The sequence below is a fragment of the Solea senegalensis genome, linkage group LG1, assembly GCF_019176455.1.
Source record: "Solea senegalensis isolate Sse05_10M linkage group LG1, IFAPA_SoseM_1, whole genome shotgun sequence".
Lineage (NCBI taxonomy): Eukaryota > Metazoa > Chordata > Actinopteri > Pleuronectiformes > Soleidae > Solea > Solea senegalensis.
This window is the reverse complement of record NC_058021.1, coordinates 4308848-4332240: the sequence shown is the minus strand read 5'-3', so window position 1 is coordinate 4332240 and position 23393 is coordinate 4308848. Positions and strand designations below refer to the sequence as shown.

At 39.5% G+C, this 23393-nt stretch overlaps 2 protein-coding genes across 2 annotated transcripts; both read left to right on the top strand.

Annotated features, from left to right (window-relative positions):
- The first annotated feature begins 596 nt into the window (after positions 1 to 596).
- Positions 597 to 17542, top strand: LOC122777028 (vang-like protein 2). Its single transcript, XM_044037949.1, has 8 exons — positions 597 to 987; positions 11362 to 11748; positions 12260 to 12377; positions 13166 to 13773; positions 14069 to 14202; positions 14329 to 14464; positions 14614 to 14857; positions 15531 to 17542. Exons 2-8 carry the CDS (start codon positions 11678 to 11680, stop codon positions 15789 to 15791), a joined length of 1572 nt encoding a protein of 523 aa, XP_043893884.1. The 5' UTR covers positions 597 to 987; positions 11362 to 11677; the 3' UTR covers positions 15792 to 17542.
- A 497-nt stretch (positions 17543 to 18039) lies between these two features.
- On the top strand, positions 18040 to 21744 carry fcer1gl (Fc receptor, IgE, high affinity I, gamma polypeptide like). Its single transcript, XM_044043704.1, has 5 exons — positions 18040 to 19098; positions 19223 to 19326; positions 19452 to 19493; positions 20798 to 20824; positions 21189 to 21744. Exons 2-5 carry the CDS (start codon positions 19237 to 19239, stop codon positions 21252 to 21254), a joined length of 225 nt encoding a protein of 74 aa, XP_043899639.1. The 5' UTR covers positions 18040 to 19098; positions 19223 to 19236; the 3' UTR covers positions 21255 to 21744.
- Positions 21745 to 23393: the final 1649 nt, after the last annotated feature.

Genomic DNA, 23393 nt, shown 5'->3' with positions numbered 1-23393 from the left:
TATCATGTTACTTCTGTATTTTTTTTTATATAAAAAGTGGATGTAGTCTTCCACTTGCAAAACAAACTCCCCTTTTGCCACCTTGTTTTGATATTTGAGCATTACCATGACGGTTTTTGAAAATGTAATTTCACCTGTTCTGCGACACCATTGGACAGTCTTAAAGAGGCAACACACACTCACTGGTTTCCATAGCTTAAGAGAACATTGCATTGACTTACATTCATTTCCTGGAGACTTGCTCTAACCATAATTACTACTGGCCTAATCCTAACCCTGACCTCAGCCTAACTTTAAAACACGTCTTTACCTTATAATGAAGGCATTTACGCGATGTGGGCTTGGATTTTGTCCCCATAAGGCGGACAAGTCCCCATAAATTGACTAAACAGATTTAGGTCCCCAAAACATAAGGAATACCAGGTACATACGCACACACACGCAGAGTGTCTTGCCCCCCCGCGGGGAAAACGGAGAGGCGGGGCTAAACTGTGGCGGAGGCGGGGCTCACGGCGCTACGGCTGAGAGGAAAGAAAGTGGAGGGTGAGAAAATACCTGAATGGACGAAACGGCATAAGTAAGTAGCATTTTTCAGTCGGAATATGTGTTGAAATGCTGCGGGTGGTGTTGTTAGATGGTGGTTTGTGGCTACCTTTGACCTGCGGGGGGAGAGAGACGGGGGGGAGGAAGGAGGAGATCTCCGGTTTCCCCCAAACAATAGTCGAGAGGACGCGATGGTCGCCGTTTTTTTGAAACCACAGGGGAAGTTTAGGACCCTCATTGGCCCTATTGTTGTCCTCACGGAGGCCACGTAGACCGGAGGGTTTGAGTTTAAACACTGGAGGAGGGTCATTGAGTTAATAGATTTTATTTTTATTTACTGGAAATGAGGAGTCAGAGGAAGGATGCATGTGGTAGGAAAAGCAGCGCGTCCACTTTGAATCCAGGCCGACGGTTTTGAAGCGTCTCCCCCGGTGAAGGTCTGAAGTGAGTCCATTCATTTACTGTGTCCCGTTCGGAAAAGGAAAGACTGGAGAAAGGGGAGCGAGCTTTGGGATAATTTGGCACCAGGACTCGACCAGTGGGGCCTGGGAGTCTCCCATTGTCCTGCCTTTTCCACAACACCCTCCTTCTCTCGCTTTTGTAGGTCGCACAACTCTTTATAGTCGCCCCACTCGTACTAAGTTGGCCTTTTGTGCATGTGGAGCGTCTATAGTTGCATTATTGATGTGTCTTATCTCTTCATCGTTGTTTCCACAGCGCACAGTCGAATGTGTATTCACGACGGTTTTTACACGGTTGCCACGGAACCGAAGAGAAACAGTGATAATCACATCTGAGTGATGTGTTTTTTAAAAAAACGTACCACAGTAAAAATATTCAAATCATTAGATATCACCATTATTTCAATACGTATCGAAAGTTAAATCTTGATTAGACCTGGGTCATGTTTGAATTGTTGTAAACGGTTGATAATAGTAATTATCGAGGTAAATATCGGATTATTAAAGCTTGATTTTTCCCTCTTGAATGAAAGTTGAAGGATACAAACACATGAAGATCTCACAAATCTGAGTAATTATGTGTTTAATCACAAAGTAATGCTGGACAAGAGGCCAACTGTTAAAATTATGAAAATAATATAGGTTGATTTCTGCTTGAAGGAAGCAGTCAGTTGTGGGTGTAAACATCTATATGGGCAGAAATGTTCTTTTTTAACAGTGACATGTTTTTAAGCATTTAACTACTACTAGTAGTAGTATTATTATAGCTGTGTTGACACAATTTATAAACATATTCATAGAAATATTAAGCTTTTTATACTGCAATATGGTAACTCATTCACCCAGGACTTTGAATACATTAAATTCTCATTATGTAAGTCCCAAATGATATAGTGAAAATAAAAGTCGTGAGATTGCTTTTCTTAAAACAAAAACATATGTATACAATAAATACACATTAAATCAATCATAAAGAAAACACAGTACAGTCCAAAACTGCATTATGCTATAGTGATATCAGTATCGCCATGGAAAACAAAGAGGCACAAAGTCAATATGAAATGTTTTATGCTTTGAAAAACTTCTGCTCGTTTGTGTTGGTAAACATATACCTGTTAAAATGCTCAGAAGGGTTTAAATCTCTATTAATCTGTCTGTCGGTAGATAAAATGCCAAGAAATTGTGACACTCCTTAAGGAAATTAAGATAGTATTAAACATCAATTCTCAAAGTGATCCAATTTAAAACTATTTGGCATCTTACTTAATAAAAACAAACAAGTCAGTTTTCTCTTGATTAGGGATTAAGTGGAACCAATGGTTTAGTTGGTAAAACAACGTCAGTGGATTAAAGTGTGGAAGATGGATTAAGATCTACTGTACAGTCTATTTTTAACAGGACATTCCCACACTCTCTTCTGTTCTGCTGAAAATAGTTCCCAATGAAAAGAGCAGTCTGCTTGTGTAGTGTGCCTTGGAGACTGTTTAGAAACACAAATAAATAAAGCAATTGATATGCATTGACCTGGTGTCATAAGAGTGAAGGGGAGGAAAATACAATATGGTGGCTGTGATTTGTTGAAAGTGATAGTGGACACTTAACAATTAGAGCTGAAACAATTGGTTTATTAGCCAGAAAGTTCACTGAAATGCCAAATATTATATGTATACTTACTATTTACTGGGGATGTTTTTTTGTGTAAAACCTTTGTTTTGAAAAGCGACACTGCATGTTTGATGTCAACTTCCAAAGGACATTCCATTTTATGTTTCTAAAGGCTAAATGATTATTTTCAAGAAAATGAATGAGAAAACACAAAATCGTATTGTTTACAATTTAGCTGATTTCAGTCATAGCTGAAAGCCAAACTGGCTGGCAGGTCAAAGGGAGAACGAGATTTAAGGCACCAGTTGAAACGGAGGTCGAGTAGTAATTAAAGGACAAATAATAAAAAATCGGTAAGCTCGGGTTTGTGCACATCTAATAGAAGAATTTCAAACATTGAAGTCACAAAATAAAATATGCACGCTAACATCACAGATTTTCTGTATGGTGTTTTGTGGAAGTGGGATGAGTTTACAAAGTTTTCTTTTGGAAAACTACTGTCAAATGGCTAACACGTTCTAGCGGTAGTTAAAGATTGGTGAAGGCTAAAGAACAGGGAAGGATTATTAGTTTTATTTGGAGGGTAACAATGCATACACAGACATGGAGTTAACGTTGCTGCCAGTTTGTGATAATAGAGTCACTGAGACCTCCGCGTTAAGTTCGTCTTCATATCCAAACACAGGAAGTGGCGCCCACTGAGCTCAGATTAGACTGATGTGGATCAGATAAAAGACCCATTAGTTGTTTTTGTTTCAAAGCCAAAAACAACTGCTTCACTATCAGGTATTAGGGTTCGAACTATTCCAGGGGAACCATGTTTATGACAATATTTGAAAAATACAACACGGAACATTGTTTCATTATGGCTGACGACTACCTTAATAGTAGTGCATCTTGCAGCACAAAGCAGACGAAGCAGAACACCGGGCCTGTTGATTCCACCACACCCTCTTAGATTTGTGCACAAACACACACACCTGCTCTGGTTTGCTGGCCATGTGAAGGCCGACGGTAACAGTTGTCTTTTTTTCTGCTGGTTTGAACCGATGTGTGTGTGTGGCCCTGGTACTCAGATGAGCCTGCTCCCCTGCTGGAGGCTGGGTGTTTGCATGCTTATTTTCACAGTTGGTATATCAGGTCTCAGAAGGCTGTTGTTGAATGAAGCTGGTCATCTCAGAGATGGCCCACATTGCTTTTCCACTGTGACAGCTGCTGTTTCAGTGCCAGCGGCTCAAAATGTTTGATGACAGCTTGATTTCTTCTTCTCTGCCTTTGGCTTAATGGAGGCTGTAAAATCCTACATCTGCTCGTTTCAAAGTCTCTCGTGACTGGAGGGGCTTGTTTTGCTACAGAATTCCTGATTAACTTTGTTTGGTTTCAACTTTTTGGATTTAATTACAGAGCGCTCTCTATTTCAGATCAGGGGCTGCATATTAATGCAGCATAAGTTTCCCATGAAGAAAATCACAAGCTTTGAAACAGAAGAGTTGTAGGAGGGCAGTACAAGATTAGTCCTGCATTTTGTGGTCTTTTTTATACTGATTGAAAATATGATACTAGTTTTGTTTTTGTATTTTAGCAAACTAACTTTTTTTTGGGTCTTTTTAACAAGAAGCCAAACTTTTTTGAAAATTCTCAGTTTAAGAAATTATACATATACAGTATTGTATTTGGAAATATCAGATCAAGTCAATTTAAAAGATATTTAGGGTTGTAATCTTGAATTCCTGAAGCTCTCATTTCTACTAGTGGTTAATGAAGGGACTATAGCTGTAGTAATATTATCAATTAACATTCTTTAGACTAAGTTAGATCATATTTAGCCCATATAAATTAATTAAATGACTTGTTGTTTCTACCATAAAATATATTGAAAATAAAGCTCTGGGCTTCATATTTTTATTTGAATAGATTTGGTTATTGGCTTGTTGAAAGTTTGTTAGGTTAGTGTGGTCTAGGACTTTGGTCTCATGATTTAGTAGAAGTTTCATATGGATATAAGACACTCACAGGCAAATCTCTGGTAAAAAAAATTAATCTATTACTAAATTAATCCACAACTATTTTGATAATCGATTACTCAGTTTGAAGCTTTTTTCACGATTAAAACAAGATTTCCGATCTTTTAAGCTTCTTAAATGTGAATATTTTCTTAATTTCTTTGCTCTGAATATCAAATAAATCATTTTGGTTTGTGGACAAAACAAGACATTTGAGAACATTGTCATTTCCAGGTTTGACAAGCACAATCGACATTTTTTATGGACCAAACGATTAATTGAGAAAATAGTCGACAGATGAATCGATTATGAAAATAATCGTTACTTGCAGCTCTAATGAATACGCTCTGTTTCTTGGTTGAAATGCATTAGTTTTACACTCCCCTTTTGGCTCAGGCCATAAAAGCGTCCAGCCATGGCACCAGTGGGCCTGAAGTCCAACATCGTTACTGTTTAATCCCAGACCACACACATGTTGCCTGTTGTTGGGTTCAGTCAAGAAGACATAAGTGAACAAGGGTCAGACTTTAATTTGAAGCAATGCTGTACGAAATCAGTGAGCTGTGTGTGTGTGTACATGTGGGTTTTTTTTCTTCTTCTTCCCAATCCTCCTGAAATAACCCCAGAAGAATCACTCTACTGTTTGATTAACAATGGCAGCCCTGGGACAATAGGGAGGAAAGAAATGAACCTGTGCATTCAGTGGAGAAGATTATGAATACCTGAGAACAACAACGGATTATGTTTTTCTTCCTTCAGAAGAGGCTTTAGCTTTCATGTCTGCTCAGATAGAGCTGCACACTGGAGGCTGGAACTAATGCTGTCGACTGAAGTCAACGTGACGGCTCGAGAGAGGAGTACTGATGTGGTTCATTAAGTAGGCCATAGGACACTGGGATGAATAGGAAACCTTACCCATCTCACCATTGGACCACACCTTTAGATCAAGTGTTTCTGCTATATTCATACTAAACAGGCTGACGGAGATGGGCAGGTCAACAGGCTTGTATTAAAAGTGTAAGGGTCAGGGAGGAGCCACAGTGCACAGGTGTTAGACGCTGCTGTTGTGTTTCATCCTCCATTATTAAAGGTAAAGTTGTAGGTTTGGACAGAATCTGTGGCATAACGGACATTTCGAAAAACCTTGAATTTACTTTTTAATTACTAAAAAAAACCAGATGTAGTACACAAAGGGTATACAACTGTTAGTAAAATAAGTTTAGGAAGATAATATTGGTATATGCCTGGGATGAGGCAATGCATTATAAAAGTATCAGTTTGATACTGGCCAAAATCTGTGCATCAGATATCAGAAAATAAAATAAAGAAGTGAAATCAAGTACGATCAAAAAACCCTAAATATTACAAATTAAGTATAGATTGTAAAAAATATATAACAACCTCATTTGTGTAGCCCTGCAACAAAATATAAAAAACAAGCTTGCAAAAAGGCCATGTGCTAGTCTTAGAAAATAATTGTTATCAGAAATGTTTTAAAAGATCAGGTCAGGTCAGGTAGTGGGCTGTTTTTTTTTCTTTTATGGGAGCAGAATATTTGTTATACAGTTGGAGCATCGTGTTTTTTAAATAGCTCGGCGATAATGCATCAACACATAGCAAAAACAGCTTAGTAGTTGTGAAAATGTGAAACCGCTATCAAGCTGAAGGTTGTGATCTCAGCGTCTGTGTTAATGCTCCATCTCATGAATATGCAGTATATGCATCTGAAATGTGCTGATAAAACCAAGTTATGTTTATCATTATGGAGCCGAAAATGTTGCGATGGTCATTCCTTTGTTTGAATACCCTGTAACTTTGCTATTTAAATTACTCGCATATGTTTCACATTATGTAAGTAACGGGACAGTCATGCACGTTCATTTATCTGAGAGGTCAACGCTAATGTCAGCCTTTTAGTCTGAACACATGAAGAGTCCAGCTCACAGTGAAGTTCAGCAAGCATGCGGATTGCAATGCAACCGCACCATTCACATAAACCACCCCAGACTACTTGAAATGGCCTGTTTTATGTACAGCAGATACTCATTCATTATCTGTCATTTAATAGTTGTGGCTGAATTTTTATACCATCACATCATGGCTTCCACTTAAACTATATGGATTTTATTATTGTCGTGAACAATGTGTGTGACGCTAATGTTACTCATCCTGCTTTGTCCGAAGGTCGGTTTACATTTACATTCCCAAGTCTTTGATCACATGTATGATGGGGTTTTAATATGGTGTACACTTCTAGCATAACTCAGTGTGACTCGACTTTTTTTGCTTTTCCACTAGCGATACTACCTGGTACCTGGTGCTTTTTTTTAGTACCTGCTCTGGCGAGGTTCCAAGGGAGCTGAGTCGATAGTAAAATGTGACATCAACAGACAGTGTCGTCACTGGAAGAGTCATGAGCGTGACGTCTGACACAGGAAACAAACGGAACAAATGCCAAACTCTAGATAAGTTCAAAAGATTTAAAGGGAGTTGGGTGTATTTAGCGACAGCCGGTGACCATGAGCTGAATCACAACTCGTTTGCGCTCCAGCCAGATGCAGGAAGTACTGTACAAATCTGTTAAATTAACTGATTCTAATGAATCAGTACACCCAGAACAACTGCTTTGCCTGTCACTAGTTTGTGGGTTTGTGTCGCATATAAAACAACGTCACGGCAATTTTGCGCAACCGTGCTATGACAATCCGGCCCACGTTGAGGAGGTACTGAAGTAATGGAAAAGGACAGACAATAGAGCCAAGTAGTGCTGGAACTGTATCTTGGAAGAAGAAGCTCATTTATGTCTAATTTTAGTGCAACACTGGTGTAGGAAATCTGAAAAAGCAGTAGATGAGGAAAGGCAAGGATCCCCAGTGTGAAAGAATTTGTGACATCTACTGGTGAGACTAAAGATTGTAACAAACGGAGGACTAACCATAATCTTTGGCTAGAAAACCTAAAACGCACTCTGTGATTTGTTTGTCCAGCACAAATTGGCAGCCTTCATTAAGCAAAGGCCGTCACCTAAAGTACGTATAAAGCTATGTTTCCATGACGGTACAGTTGGGTTTGGTACAGTATGGTGGTTGGAAGTGTAAAGCCCTTGGTCATGCTTGCATTTGACTGAGTGAGAAACACAGCTTGGCGTTTTACCGGTGCACCAACACCGAATGATCTACCCTTACTGCACTGTACCATTACTCTGGTACCCCAAGGGAAGGACACCAAAAAATGGAATGGTCGGGGCTGGTTATTTTAGGACTATTTATAGTGTAAATGCACAAACAAATTCACAAACTGAACCAAGCCTACAAAATTTAATATTTTTTAAATTTTTACACACATGACTTCACTATTTCCTTAGTCAAAAATATTTGCTTGCACCTTCGGTGGTCACAAGCTGGGATTTAGACTTTCTATTCTTGGACCAGTTAATTGATCTCTAAGGCCTTTGCATGTGTTCCCTACATGGCTTTTACTGTGGCTGCTGTGGCTAATGAGATTGCCTACATGATTGTGTCTGTAAAGAGAAGTCAAGCAAGATATTTAAAACGTCAACAGAAACACATCTAAGTTGTATCATTTCTCTTGTGTATGATTTTCGTATAGGGGATCATCATATGCGCCAAAATGAGTCATCCTGTCCTGTAACAGTGCTGACATATGGACAGTGTTATTGTGATTGCTTAATTATTATTTTTTGAAGGTGGCAGACTAAACATTAAGGCCTATGATGACTTAAGATTATTATTTTTGCCAATGTTTCTCTGTCTGCATGGGCAAGTTCCACCCACACTTTCACAACCGCGAGATAAAAATACTGTTTAGATTCAGTCAAAAGTATGTGATTTGTCTGGGAACCATTGTCTGGGCTCTTTTGTTGGGGGGGAAAATGTCACTTAAATCTGCTCCTTCATGTGAATCTGAAGTAACTATGTGCTCCGTAAACGCTCCAAAGCTTCCAAGAAGCACTGTTTGAGTGTTGACTTGTTGTATTGAGCTTTTTCCAGTGGAACTTCATGCATTTCTGAATAGTCACTGGGGCTGCAAAGGGGCAGACAATTTCCAGAAACCCTCCGTGGGAACTTTAGTTGGAATTATTCCAAATTGGAAACTTTCCATGGGTGTTAATGAGTATTAATGGAAATGGAAATAAATGTAAAGAAAAGGTGTCATATACAAATATAAACATTTTTTTTTTGTCATAAGCATGCATGAATGCAAAATGTTACAATTAAAAAAAGAACATGACATATATATGTGTATGTGTGTGTGTGTGTGTGTGTGTGTGTGTATATATATATATATATATATATATATATATATATATATATATATATATATATATATACACACACACATGTATGTGTATGTATATATATATACATACATGTATGTGTATATGTGTATATATATATATATATATATATATATATATTTCATCTTTAAGCAGACTCTGCCAAGCAATACTATCAGACCCGACTGAGGGAGTGTTTGTGTTTATACAGTGGCAGGGCTGAGGTGGGTGGAGACGAGAAACATTTGGAACAAACCATGTTTTTTGAGCAGTAGAATTCACTTCTTTTAGCCCTCTCGCACCTGTTTTGACATAAAATGAATATTACTTCCTGTGTGCAGTGCAGGAAGGTCCAAACACACAGAGGGAAAGAGAGGGAGGTCATGTGGAGCTGGTAGGCTTAATCAGCATTGTGTGAACTCATTTGGTTTGCATGTAACGGACATTTGTTTAAATTTAAAACATATGCACTACAAAGACATTCTCGTATGTTCTTCAGCATGCTGCTGCTGACATGCTTTACTAATTTCTTTACCATTACAAGAGAGAAATAAGTTACAATGACACACCAGGAAGAAGCTGTTAGTCATTGGAGTTTTGTGGTTTGGAATTAGCATATTGTAGAGATTTTACACATGGCTGCAGGGCTGTAAAAAACATCTTTGGTCTGGTAAAAGTTAGTGCACCGTGGTCCTGGATCAGGGGGGCTTCCTGTTTGATTTAAAATCAAAAGTTAGAGGAATCCCACAGACCACTTGGCTGTTGTACACTATTTACCTTGAGGGGAAGTGGTTTTTAAGTACAATGGATGGGCTGGAGCATAAAAGCCACATTAGGTTACACTAAGAGCCTGTAAAGCTAGTGGTGGTAGCCATCACCCGCTATCATTTCTCACAGTGGTCCACTCACTGACAGCGAGCCACACCCCCTCTTTATCAAGTAACCAGCATATGACAGTTCAACATCCGTCATGCCAGCACTTTTATTTTGGCAATTTTTTCGGCAACGTGGAGAACACAGTGGCAGAGGGCGACGTGAGGTCAGGTTTCTACGGCAACTGTCAACCTCCAATCCCCCTCCAGCTGAACACCCTCTTTCATCACCATGGCAGCGGAGAGGCCCTGTTTCCCGGGGGACGGGGGGAGTGCAGAAGAGAATGTGAGACGGCAAGAGTGAGGGAGAGGGCAAACAAGTTTTGTGAAAACACAGTAATCCAATATGGCCGACATTGTCTCGGAGCCATCGGTGGCAGAGTCTCGGTCCTCCAGCGAGAGGAGATACAGTCGTGTGATGATTAACCTCGAGTCGAGACTTGGACGGTTTGATATAAGAACATGGAGCAGGAAACTAGCGTCTCAGTTCAGTGGGTTAATGTGTGTTAGTGACTCATGGTGGATAGATCGCTGCTCTGTGTGCCAGGGTTAGAGGTCCACTACAACCACATACGCTGGGTTATTCTATCTAATAATTGGTGCAATGGCACTGACTGATATGAAGGCCTGACTGATGATTCTAATCCTGAGCGTTTCTTTCAACTGAACAATTAGTACGACAATATGAGTGTCCCTTATATGTATTTATGTCTATATTTCTTTGCACATTGATCTTTAGGTAGCTGAATGGATATAAATTATATCAATTGTAATTGCGATGATTGTTTCACCAATCAATAAGTCTAAATATTAGAAGGTGACATGTGGCTGGGCTATAAAACACCTAGAGAAGACAGGACTCACAAATCACTACCAACTCTGCTCTTGATATTCACATCACCACCATCTAATAATTTCTAATTTCTACCAAAAATACATCCTTAACTTTTTGATTTGACAAAAATAATAATCATGATAATGATTAATTACAGACTATATGACAAATGTTTCAATACACCATATATTGATATAATGTTATTGTGTCACATAATAAAGGTATACCATATAATTATGATTTGAAAATCTTCTGTAATTATCTGACATTGATTGTCAGTATGTAGTGATTTGAATAGTTTTATTGTGCGACTAAATCACCCGGCATGATGGATAAATATCTCTTTAAGTTTTTATAATTGCCATTGAGTGGATGTACTGTAAGTTGGTGTGCTGTTTGAAAGCCTGGTATGAGTGCAGTGATTTTTAAATGATGTAGATTTTTATCAACATAATATGAAAAGGAAGTTATGCTGAGTTCAGATTAGCCCCTAGGGACATTTCAGTGTTCCAACTCAGATGGTCTGGTGTGATAGCTTTTAGAAAATGCAAAGCAGAAAGCTCACTAAGATCGTCTTTTTAGATAAAATATAGATATGAAGTCTTCTCTGTGTTTTCAATGAAGTGCACTGACTTAACTGTAAACTGAGAAGTTGCTCACAAGAGTGTGTTACATGCATGTAAAATGTAGATTAAAATAACTGATGTAAAGTCATTGACATTCCCTTTCTCTCCACCACTTCCAGATCACGGCCACCTCAGCTTCTCTCCCCTGCTGCGACTCTCCCACCCGCCATCCTCTCCCACCCCTCTTCCTCCTCCTCCTCCTCCTCTCCATAGCCTCCCCTGCTCTCCCGCCTCCCTTCTCCTGCTCCCTCCTCATCGGCCTCCAAGATAGATTCCCTCAGGAGCAAGGTTGACCTGCTCAAGCTGCCCTTGGCCCTCTCCACCAAGTCCATCTCCGAGCGCAAGAGCCAGCTGGGAGGAGTCGGCGAGCAGCGCGGCACGGCGGGAGGAGGAGGAGGCGGGGCTCGCAAAGCCCGCTCACCGCCGACCCGAGACATGGACAACGAGTCGCAGTACTCGGGCTACTCATACAAGTCCTCCCACTCCCGAAGCTCTCGCAAGCACAGGTGGGTCGCAACAGCCACGGAACTTGTAACAGTAAACTTGTTGATTTGACCAAAAGTGGACAAACTGTCTCAGCGTGCGCACATCTGGCACTTATTCGGTTTAAAGGCATACATGGGATCCATTTTCCAAATCAAAGTGGTCTAAAATCTGCCCACAGGTGACCGTTGTTCAAATCAGTGTCACCTGAGCCACATGTTTTTCTTTTGTCCACACTTACACCATTTTCTTTGATATAATGTCGACCATACTGGGAAATGATATACAACCCTGTCCATTTATTGCTATTTTTGGTACTCCTGGACCATTGGATTCAGTTCAGATAGAAATTGTTTAATTTTTCTGTTTCATATATATTGTTACTAGTGTATCCTTTTTATTGTGATTTTGTGATTAGTTTTTTGTTTGTTTTTTCACTTTAAAATTGAGCAAAAGTAATTGAAAGACAGAGTAAAAAGCAGATTTTAGCCTTTTAACAAAAGATAATAACCCTCTCTGTGTTCTGTGTTGCAGGGATCGGAGGCATCGCTCTAAGAGCAGAGACAGCAGCAGTCGTGCCGATAAATCTGTGACCATCCAGACTCCCGGGGAGCCGCTACTTGACGCGGAGTCGACCCGAGGAGAAGAGAGGGTCAGTATCACTAAGTGTTTGTTTTAAAGCCACATTTATACATCACTGACTTTTACATCCACGACCAACAGTGCAAACGTCTGGAGTTTGTGGAAGTGGAGTAGGTTGTTAGGGGTTCATTCTTTCTGAATGTGTTTGTTAACAACTAAATTAACTTGTTATAATAGCATAAATATCCAGATTACGTCTTTCCGTCAGAAGTCCCTCAGTGACATCAATTCATTCCGACTACAACAACTAGAGTGCAAAAGTATTTCCCTTCCAACCTCCATCATCTGTCACTTGTGGAATAAGAGCAGAATGTATTTTATTTATCACCGAGTCTTAAGATATTTAATATAAGAAGCATGTTTTTATTAAGGAATTTTATTTAATTTTTTTATTATATCGTAGGAAATAATGTATTTAAAATTGAAGTTCAAACCAACCTACTGCTTTCTGTGGGCCACAAATGAGATGTTAATTCTAATCCTAACTTTGTAAAAGTTTTCTGGTGTTGGGGGGTATATTTTTGTGATACTTTTTTGTCAGGTTTGTTCCAGGGTACGTCTCTAACCATTTAACTCTAACCCTTGCATCAAGGGAGGAAATTAGATTTTCAAAAAAATTGTGACGGGCAATTTCAGTGTGAGAGACTTTATTTTTATGAAACTTATTGTGGTTAAAGCTTCAGAATTTTCTACCACAGTTGATTTTGATTTATTGCATTTTAACATTAACAGTATTTTAGAGAGCGAAAAATAATCTGCAAACAAATGCAAATAATTTGTTTTTGAACCCTGCGACAGGATGATAACTGGGGAGAGACCACCACCGTGGTCACCGGCACCTCGGAGCACAGCATCTCAAATGAAGACCTGACACGAGTCTCCAAAGAGCTGGAGGAGACGACTCCACTGCAGTGCAAGCGATTTGTTGGCCCGGCACTGGGAGGCTGCCTCAGCTTCTTCGCACTCGTCACGCCTTTAGCCTTCCTCATCCTCCCGCAGGTGTTGTGGCGTGACGCCCTCGAGCCCTGCGGCACGCCCTGCGAAGGCCTCTACGTCTCGCTGGCCTTCAAGCTCCTTGTGTTGCTCATCTCCTCCTGGGCGCTTTTCCTCCGCCCTCCTCGCGCGACGCTGCCGCGCTTCTTCGTGTTCCGCTGCCTGCTGATGGTGCTGGTGTTCCTGTTCGTTGCGTCTTACTGGCTCTTCTATGGCGTGCGGGTGCTGGAGCCCAGGGAGAGGGACTACAGGGGGATTGTGGAGTACGCCGCCTCGCTGGTGGACGCCCTGCTCTTCATCCAGTACCTGGCTCTGGTGCTGCTCGAGGTCCGACACCTGCAGCCCGCCTTCTGCCTTAAGGTGGTGCGGAGCACAGATGGAGTCAGCAAGTTCTACAGCGTGGGCCACCTCAGGTCAGTGAGCTTTTAAATCTCTTGGTTTGTTTGATTTTGTTATTATATTTGTCATTCATTGATACCAAGTGAACTTTTACAAAGTCTAGATATTAGTTGTATGAATAATAAAACAAACTGCTACATAAAATCACATTTTAGAAACAGGAAGTGAATTAAATGACTGAACAGAGGACAAAGCCATATCCTGTTTTGTGGTCTTGCATGGACACGGGCCTCTTAGTCCTGGTCCAGTCAGCAGCTGCTGTTTGACCACGACTTACTGTGTCAGTGACCGTTGACACTGTGTTTTCAGTATCCAGCGGGCAGCTGTCTGGGTGTTGGACCGCTATTACAGCGACTTCCCCGTTTACAACCCGGCATTGCTCAACCTGCCCAAATCCATCCTGTCCAAGAAGATGACTGGCTTCAAGGTTTACTCCCTGGACGGTAAATGCAGCTTCATGACGCCTCTGATGCCTGATTTTTAACTCGTCCTTTTTCCTCTTCTACCTTTCTGAGTTCTGCTCTCATGAGCTTCAGCTTCATCCACTAATTCCCTGCGTCGTCTTGTAGAAAACACCACCAACAACTCGACGGGTCAGTCCCGGGCCATGATCGCAGCTGCTGCCAGGAGGAGAGACAACTCCCACAACGAGTTTTACTATGAAGAGGCAGAGATGGATCGCAGGGTCCGCAAACGCAAGGCCAGGTCAGATCAGCAGGGATTCTAACCTGTACCTGTGTTGTGAGAAAATCAAACCAAACGGCACAGAGACACATTTCCAGACGATATGTAGTCCTACTTTACTGACATAACCACAGTCCTCCAACAATCTGTCTTTTGTTTTGTTTCGTCAGGTTGGTGGTGGCAGTAGAAGAGGCCTTCACTCACATCAAGCGTCTCCATGAAGACGAGGTCGCCTCGTCCCCGAAGCACCCGCGTGAGGTCATGGACCCACGGGAGGCGGCCCAGGCCATCTTTGCTCCGATGGCCCGGGCCATGCAGAAGTACCTGAGGACCACACGTCAGCAGGCGTTCCACAGCATGGAGAGCATCCTGACACACCTGCAGTTCTGCATCACACACAACATGACCCCCAAGGTGAGATTTAGACGACCTTTATTCACATGACTTCATATTTAGTAGGGTTAGATGTAACTGCAGATGTTTCCTGCACAACGAGCCACTTAACATAAGGTTAATAAAATCCATGCCTGTGTACAATGTTTTAAACTGCTCACGCTCATGCACCAGAGTCCATCATGAAAAAATGACATTTAGGAGGCTGCAGTAGCTGGTGTCACTGAGGTAAATCTGTACAAAAGACTTTAAATACCAACATCACCGAATTACACATTTTAAAATAACAGCCATGATATAAAATTGCTGATTTTTGGTGCAGGAAGTGAGTGGTTTTGCAATGCCACACAAACTTCACTTTCAGGTTGGGAAAAATAATGCAGAGATGGATTTTTGTAGCTGAAACGTCACTGGCAGCCACGTTCATTTAAGGACAAGCCTCTGTGTCTCAAGCTTGTGCTGAGCAGGGGACGTGCACATTGCCGTCAGCTCTGACTTTGTGTCCCCCTGTCCCTTAAACATGAAAACCTTAAAGACCTCAACTGTCGCTGCAGAATTTAGGAACTTAAAACATTCCTGTTTCCTTGGTGACGTGATTTTTGTAAAACGATCATGAATTCAACATTTTTTATTAGTTTTTTCTTTCTTCGTATGTGTTTCCCTGATGATCAACCTCTCGGATTCTCCCTGACAGGCTTTCTTGGAGCGTTACCTCTCTCCTGGCCCCACCATGCAGTACCAGCAGCAGAATGGCAGAGGGCGCCAGTGGACTCTGGTGAGCGAGGAGCCGGTGACCTCAGCTCTACGTCAGGGTCTGATTTTCTCCCTGCGGCGCCTGGACTTCTCCCTGGTTGTCACGGTGACGCCTCTGCCCTTCCTGCGCCTCGGGGAGGAGTTCATCGACCCAAAGAGCCACAAGTTTGTCATGAGGCTGCAGTCGGAGACCTCGGTGTGAGGGTCGACTCCTTAAAAGCGCCGCGTCGCCTTCCCTCTTTTCTCTGTCCGCTCTTTTTTCCGAGCTCGGTCTTGCTGGATCACTGATGTGCGGGACACGTGGACGCCCTGTGGTCCTTTCTAGTCCAGTCATTCTTTCTCTGTGACAAAAAACCCTCCTGTTTTCTGATCATCACAGATACACAGATGTCCAAACTGTGATCAGCTCGATGATTTCCTGAACCCTGGAAATAAACGGATGCCTTGACTCTTTCTTTTTCTTTGTTGTTAAGTCTTTACAATGCGTTGCTAAGAAAAGAAGAAAAGAAAAAAAAAAAGAAATACCTTTTTTAAAAGGGGGGACTTTTTGTCTCTCTCTTGCCGTAACCACTGGACTACTTTTAATGTGCGGAGTTAGCACATGAACACCAGAGGAGGGGAATACATCTGTCACTTCCTGTGTCATGTGTGTTTTTGAAGCTCAGCTCCGACTAACGCTGGTCTATCACTGCCTTCTTCTTCCCTGAGGGTATTTTCCATTTGAAATAACGAGGACTTTTTTTTTTTTTACATTAAAATGTGTGACTCTTTTTATCTTCCTGAATGTAGTTTCATGTGGGTTAAATTAACACGTCGCTTTCCTGTGGCCTCGAGGCTGAAATGGAAAAAAAAAAAATGGAAGAACATTCCTACTCCTGGACTCTTGTTTGTTCACGGATGTCTAAATATGCAGCTTTAGTTTCACTCAACACTGTAACATGGAATCGAAAAACACCTGGTATTAACGTGCAGACCCGCATCTGCAAAGCAGGAAAACATGGCCAGTAATCCCAAGTCAAATCATGCCTCCTGCGCATTAAAGGGAGAGTATGTGAAATTTAGCAACATTTCCAACATCCTTCACCCTTCAAGTGTGTAGGAGAATCGATGCAGCCTTTAGTCGGCGTCAAAAGATGTTTAGTTTGTCCATTGTTTTGCATTATGTTAAAGCACGGTGGTCCAAAATGGCAGCCTAAATAAATATCTAATTGCGGTTATCTCAACAGGAATTGTGATTGCGATATGATTCGCGTATCAGACGGAGTGCTAATCTTTGCATAATTATTCTCTTTATATTATTATATCTTTAAAATGAAGGTTCTCTTCAGTCTGTAAAATAAGACGATAATTCATCTGAAAAGATATTTTGACACACACTCTGGCTTTAACAAATATTGTGCCTCCTGCAGTTCATTCTGATTAAATAATTTAACACCTTAAAATAAGTTTAACTATTTGTTACTTATTTTCTTTTACTCCCTGGACCTTTTTAAAAACAACAGTTGAGCCAAAATTGCCTTGTGACTCTTTCAAAGTTTCTCATGAAGATGTTTGCCTTCAATATAGCTTTTATAAAAGAGAAGTGATTCTTAAAAGTTTTTTTTTTTCCAGACAAGTGCAGTGAACAGAAACTTTATTTAGATTTATTTGGGCATTCTGTTCTTTCTGCGACTGAATTCAAATATAAAGTACCACCTGTGTGCTATTTATGCAGCTTTCAGGGCAGCTTGTGTAAGTGTCACCTGAATACAACTGTGATCCTGCAACAGACAATGTTTTAGCATTTCACTTTTTCAAGGCCATCAATTGAAAACAGGACAAATAGATTTTCAACAACATCTGTGAACTGGATATCGTTGGGTTTCAGACAGTTGGTAGAACCCTTGATGATGTCACCAGGCACATTTTTATAATGCTTAATGTGTAAAAACTGTGGCAGCTCATGTCCAAAAAGAGAAGAGTGTCGCCTCGTCTTTTTACCACAAATGATACGTTGCAATATTTTTGCATAATGTACCTTTTAATATGCAGTGTAGTGGAGGAGGAGAGCAGAGATGGCGCCACTTGTGCAGGAAGGCAGCTCCGGTTTCTTGTTGTTGGACCTTATTTTAAACCATGTTAACCACCCAGTCTTTGAAATGCTGCGATGCAGATGTAAGCACATGTTAATACCAGGTGTGATTTTATATATATATATATATATATATATGTATATATATATATATATATATATACATATAAATATATATATATACACACACACACATATATACACACATATATATACACATATGTATATATATGTAAATATATATATACATATGTATGTATGTATATGTGTGTGTGTGTATATATATATATGTATATATATATATATACATGTGTGTATATATAGGGCCTAATCCAGACTCTCTTTTTTTGTTTTTAAACGTTGTACATAAAGGAACAAACAAAAACAGGCAGCTGTAGTTCAACTATGAGCTGTTTATTTTTTATCATTATGGTTTAATGCATTTCTACAAACCAGACGTGTGATTGTAACTCGTCCCTGCAGCTTCTCTCTCTCTCTCTTTCTCTCTCTCTGCAGCAGTAGCTCGTCACCGCCTCGCCTTGTGCCACGAGCTGAAACGAGCTCAGTGAACACTCTGCCTCCTCTCTCTATCTCAGCCTTACTCTCCAGATGTGCAGCAGCATCGGTCCACATCTGTTTTAATGTCCTGAAACTCACAGATAAACTCATGGTTTTCATCTACCAACTCCAATGTGACCCAGCTTTTCTTTTTTTTTTTTTTTTAGCTTTTCTTTGAAAATGTGTTTTGTTTTGTTTTTTTAAAAAGGCTTAATTTCCAAAGTCTGACCAGAGTGATTCAAAATGCAGATTTTATTTTATTTTTAAAGCATGCTAGAGTTATTTCAGGCTCCAAAGCGTTTTTTTTTTGTTTGTTTTTTATAATAATAATATTAATAATAACTTGTTTTCTATCATTTCTACAGTGCCTAAGTTAAGACGATGCAATTTTGAATGTTTTCACTTTTTTTGAAAAACAAGTGGCTTGTAAAAATTTTTGTAGATTTGTCTTTATGGTAACACTAGCTCGTATAGTGTGTTAGGCTTTTTTTTTCTTTCCGCTATTAAACCATTTATTCCTTAAAAGTCTTTCTGTCATGAGTTTTTATTCTCTTGTGTGAAGGAAATTACCTCATGCGGAGTATTTTTGTGAAACCTCCGGCCACCGCGCAATCAGACTTTGTGTTTTCAGGTTTCTGTTTCCCATCAGTCGTGCAGAAAGAAGCACAGAGAGGTTTTTATCACAAGAGGAACTTGAGTTGAGGCTGGCAGCGCAGGAGGCGCTGTGGTTTTTGCAGCTTCGGAACGGACAGAGAAGCCGCGGACTTCCTGCTCACTGCTGACTGAGCTTCACTTCACAGAGTTTGTCTTTTTGAAGAAATCTCACTGATCGGCTGAAGAAGGACCCGACCCTCCATCACCGTCTCTCTCATCCGTCCTGGTAAGATCAGATCAGTCCCCACTTGATCTGGAGAGGAAGGGATGGTGTCGTGACTTTCTTGGAGGATTCTTGCTCATTAAAAAGGAGCTGATGATGGGTTTTTTGGTTGTTTTACTGTGAGCAGAAATCAGCGGAGACATGAGCATCTGTTTTATTCTCGATGGGATTCTCATCCTCTACGGCATCATCCTCACCGTCTTGTACTGCAGACTGAGGGTGAGACAAACGGTGCTGTAACTCCACACAAGTACATTTATATGCAATATTTTGCCACATAAGACTCATTTTTAATGGTATTTTGAAACTTTACTACATAATGAACATGTAATTCTAATTGTAATTCTTTTCGAAAGGTCCCTCAAAGCAGCAACCAACAGCCTGCTGAACAGCCTGAGGTAAAGTTTTCAGTTTTTGATAGTAAATAGCAGCATTAAAACCAACTCTAAGGTTAAATTTCCTGTCAGCTCGAGCTGACCACTGACCTACATGATGAGTTAAATTGTGACTGCACGCACGCACACACACACACACACACACTCCTAACCCTCTGCATAGCATTCATAGCGAGGACCCTCCTAGACATAATACATTTCCTAGCCACTTACCTTAACCATCACGACAAAGTGTCTAACCCTAACCCTAACCTGGTTCTAACCCTAACCCTACAACCAGGGTGTCAAAAAATGTCCTCACCTCCTTCGTTATATAAGTTTTTTTTTGATCCTCACAAAGATGCCCATACAAGAACACACACACAGTTTCCACGTTGTTCACACAAAGCAAAAAGTCACATCAATGTGTCACGTCCCACTTCCTGTTTCATACGTGAAAAGTGACTGAGAAACGGAGACTTTTACCTGGAGCAAAAATAGATCAGAAATAGAATTCAATTTGTTTCTGTTGTCAATGTTTTGTTGTTGTCACACAGTAGCAGGTGGAACTAATTCATCTGGTATCTAGTTAATTGTTGTTGTTACTGGCATAATATTAATATTATTGACATCATGTCAAGATTCAGGATACACCAAGGATGGGTATGATAAGATTATAGAAACAACAACAGATCAAATGGATAGAAGAAATACGACCTTTTAAAACCGTATGAATTGAATAATAAACATAATTTGTGAATGAAAAACAGTTTACACGAGCCAAAATCAGTTTTTATCACTTTTCGAATCATTTTTATTTTATAACACATTATATTATTATATTTTATTATTATTCACATACTCATATATTATTACTTTTCTGTTATTTTATTACTTTTTTTAAATAATTGTTATTAGAAAATTATTGGAAAAGTAATAAAATAACAGTTTTCTGTTATTTCATTACTTTTCCAATGTTTTTATTTTATGACTATTCACATTATATTATTGTATTATTATTCACATGATGCTGCACTGCTCATGTGATGCTGACACTGAAGCTTGCAGCTTTGTATGTTTGCCAACGCAAATGTGTCTTAATGAACTGAATTCATTTGATTTTAATTTGAGCCACTTATCCTCGGTTTGTAAATCTGTTCTATCAAATTTAAACATGCCGAATGCGCATTAGGGTTATTATTGAAATACGTTAAACCTACGTCATTTTTTTTTACATGTCGACAAATAAGGGACCAAGTGTCCTGTCAAAATGTGAAATGTGATCAAATATTAAAATGCAATAACCATGACCTGTTTCCCTCCCACAGAAAAAGCCCACTGAGGGACTCTATGCGGTGAGATTTACTCCACACATTTAAAATGATGATGTTTAACGTTGAATGCACAGTTAATGGTAGAATGGTAATGGTCTCAAAGATAGAAATAAGTCATATTAACCGTTTTCTAAGCTTGACATGGTAAAAAACAGTCATTCTGACACTATAAACCTGAAGAAATATATTAGAACAATGTCTAAAAACCATGAAACAATAAATAAATAAATAGAGTCATTCATTATTAAATCACCAGGCGGATTTTTATGTCAAGGCAAAGACTGATCAAAAATCAGTCTATGTATGCCACTGGAAGAAAATAGAAATAGAAATGTCAACATTGCATATTTTTGTTTCTGTTTTGTGTGTCTGTTGTGTTGTCCAGGGTTTGTATGCTCCCACTAACGACACCTACGAGACCATCAGAATGGACAAAAAGTACATCGTGTGATCGGACGCAGACAAGTCGATGCGTCTTTTAAAAACTTCATACTGTAACTTGAATTGTTTCCTCTTCTTATTATATAAACACCTTTCTCTCCTCTCATGTCAAACGTTTTACTCCCTAAACTTCTTATCATCATTAATGCCACAGTATTTGCTAAAACTACTAATTGAATTTAAGTGTTATGTGTTATGGGTTGTTCGTAGTGGATGGGCTGGAGTTTTACTCAAGTTACCAAGAAAACAGAAGTTTACCTACAGTATGTCTCTGTTCATGTTTCCCTTTTTGTAACGCTGTGCAAGTTCCCCTCAGATCGTGTGAAAGACCATACCTCATCTTCACCTTTACATACACGACTGCATGTTATAATGATGATGGTGATGATGACGATTTTTCAAAAATAAACAATTACTCAGATTAAAATCAGGTCATGTGAAAATATGTGGATAGATAGATAGATGGATAGATAGATAGATAGATAGATAGATAGATAGATAGATAGATAGATAGATAGATAGATAGATAGAAAACTGCAACTTTTACTCTTTTAATGTCCTTTTTCCTCCCCTCTTTCTTTCCCTCTCTATTTAAATGCTGCTGTTGCTGTATTTTTCTTTCTTATTGAAAATAACTATGAAATGCCTTGTTGTTGAACTGTGCTATATAAATAATCTATAAAGTATAACTATTAAAAGCTTTGCCTGAGGGAGAATTGATTTGATTTTGTTTCGTGAGATAAATACAGAGGGTTCTTTCTCTCTCTCTGTCTCCATCAGTGCTTTCTCTAGTTGTAATTACAATTTCCATATAACCCATATTTTATGAAAAAATTCGAGCACAATTTGAATTTGTTTGAATTTCCTAAATCAACTTAAATTCACCAGAGACAAAGTGATCGTCATTGAGTTTTTATATCTTGAAAAGAATGCTGCAGTGGAGGGCAACCACAAAAAAACAAAACACTGATTACACAACTACAGATTCACACAAGTCTGCGCACCGTTTCCCCTCAGGCTCTTTATGAAGAAGCAAGAAACACAGAAACCTCGACGACTGTTGCAACATACCCACAAAAAAACAGTGTTAGTATCACACTTGTATACGAAGGCTGGTAAAAGCAGTATTTATTAACCCTGAAAACGTATATACATAGAAGGTATTAGAATGTGCAATATAGAGTGTCATTTCAAAGTTCTCTTGGTTTGTTTTTATGAACAAAAATAGAAGACAAATTGTCTATTTTGTGACCTTTGCACAATTCTAACTTAAAAATAAAATAAAATATGTGAATCATTATTTTGACTCAACAGCACATACACCTCTAGGATGTCCATATAAGAGTTAGTGTATTATTCCCACTGCAATTTACCAAGAGTGCACTGAGCCGTGCTGTGTGAGCACTAAGGGTTAATATATATATATGTCTATGTTGTTATGAACAGTCATCAATATCACTCACTTAAAACAAGTTATATTTATTCCCCTCCATTGCAACAAGGCCAAAAAAAACAAAGTTCTGATCTTTTTGACCTATGTGCTTCCTCAACAGTTTTATAAAGCTTTTGACACACATACTTTATCTGAGTTATAAAAGTCAAACAAACTTTACACAGCTTTTATTTGTGTGTGTGATTCAGCACGTGTATGTAGATGTATTCTCTTTTTGTTGTTGATGTCTGTGGCTGTTGCTGGAGGCCGTGGTCATCCTCGTCATGAATCAGCAGGTGAACAACTGAAACAACAGCAGCCTCTGTCTGCCTGTCAGAGAGAAACAGTCGAAATTCACATCAATTCATGCTGCGTTCAAGTCCCGCTCGGGAAAGTCAAGCTTGTGCATTTGAAGAAGTTGTAGGTTGTAAATGTAGGAATCATGCATACTATTAAACAGCATGTTATGAGTTATGATTCTTAAAAAGCGAGGAATGGGGTTTGACCACCAGGACTGGAACTGTGTTATCAACGCTAAGCCAAAATGTACACCTAATATACAGTAAAAAAATCTAATTTAATAACAATCTAATAATGATAAAAAATGAACAAAACAACAAAAACAAACCTTAAAGGCCACAAAGTTGTCTTTGTTGATTTTCTGGTTTGAATTAAAGTGTCCTTGTGTGTGTGTTTTCAATCCATGACGTATGACAG

Coding starts and splice junctions, on each gene's coding strand:
- fcer1gl (XM_044043704.1), top strand. CDS start 19,237: ATGAGCATCTGTTTTATTCTCGATGGGATTCTCATCCTCTACGGCATC. Junction 19,327..19,451: donor GACTGAGGGTGAGACAAACG/GTGCTGTAACTC, acceptor TCTTTTCGAAAG/GTCCCTCAAAGCAGCAACCA. Junction 20,825..21,188: donor CCACTGAGGGACTCTATGCG/GTGAGATTTACT, acceptor TGTGTTGTCCAG/GGTTTGTATGCTCCCACTAA.
- LOC122777028 (XM_044037949.1), top strand. CDS start 11,678: ATGGACAACGAGTCGCAGTACTCGGGCTACTCATACAAGTCCTCCCAC. Junction 14,203..14,328: donor CAAGGTTTACTCCCTGGACG/GTAAATGCAGCT, acceptor GTCGTCTTGTAG/AAAACACCACCAACAACTCG. Junction 14,858..15,530: donor CACACAACATGACCCCCAAG/GTGAGATTTAGA, acceptor TCTCCCTGACAG/GCTTTCTTGGAGCGTTACCT.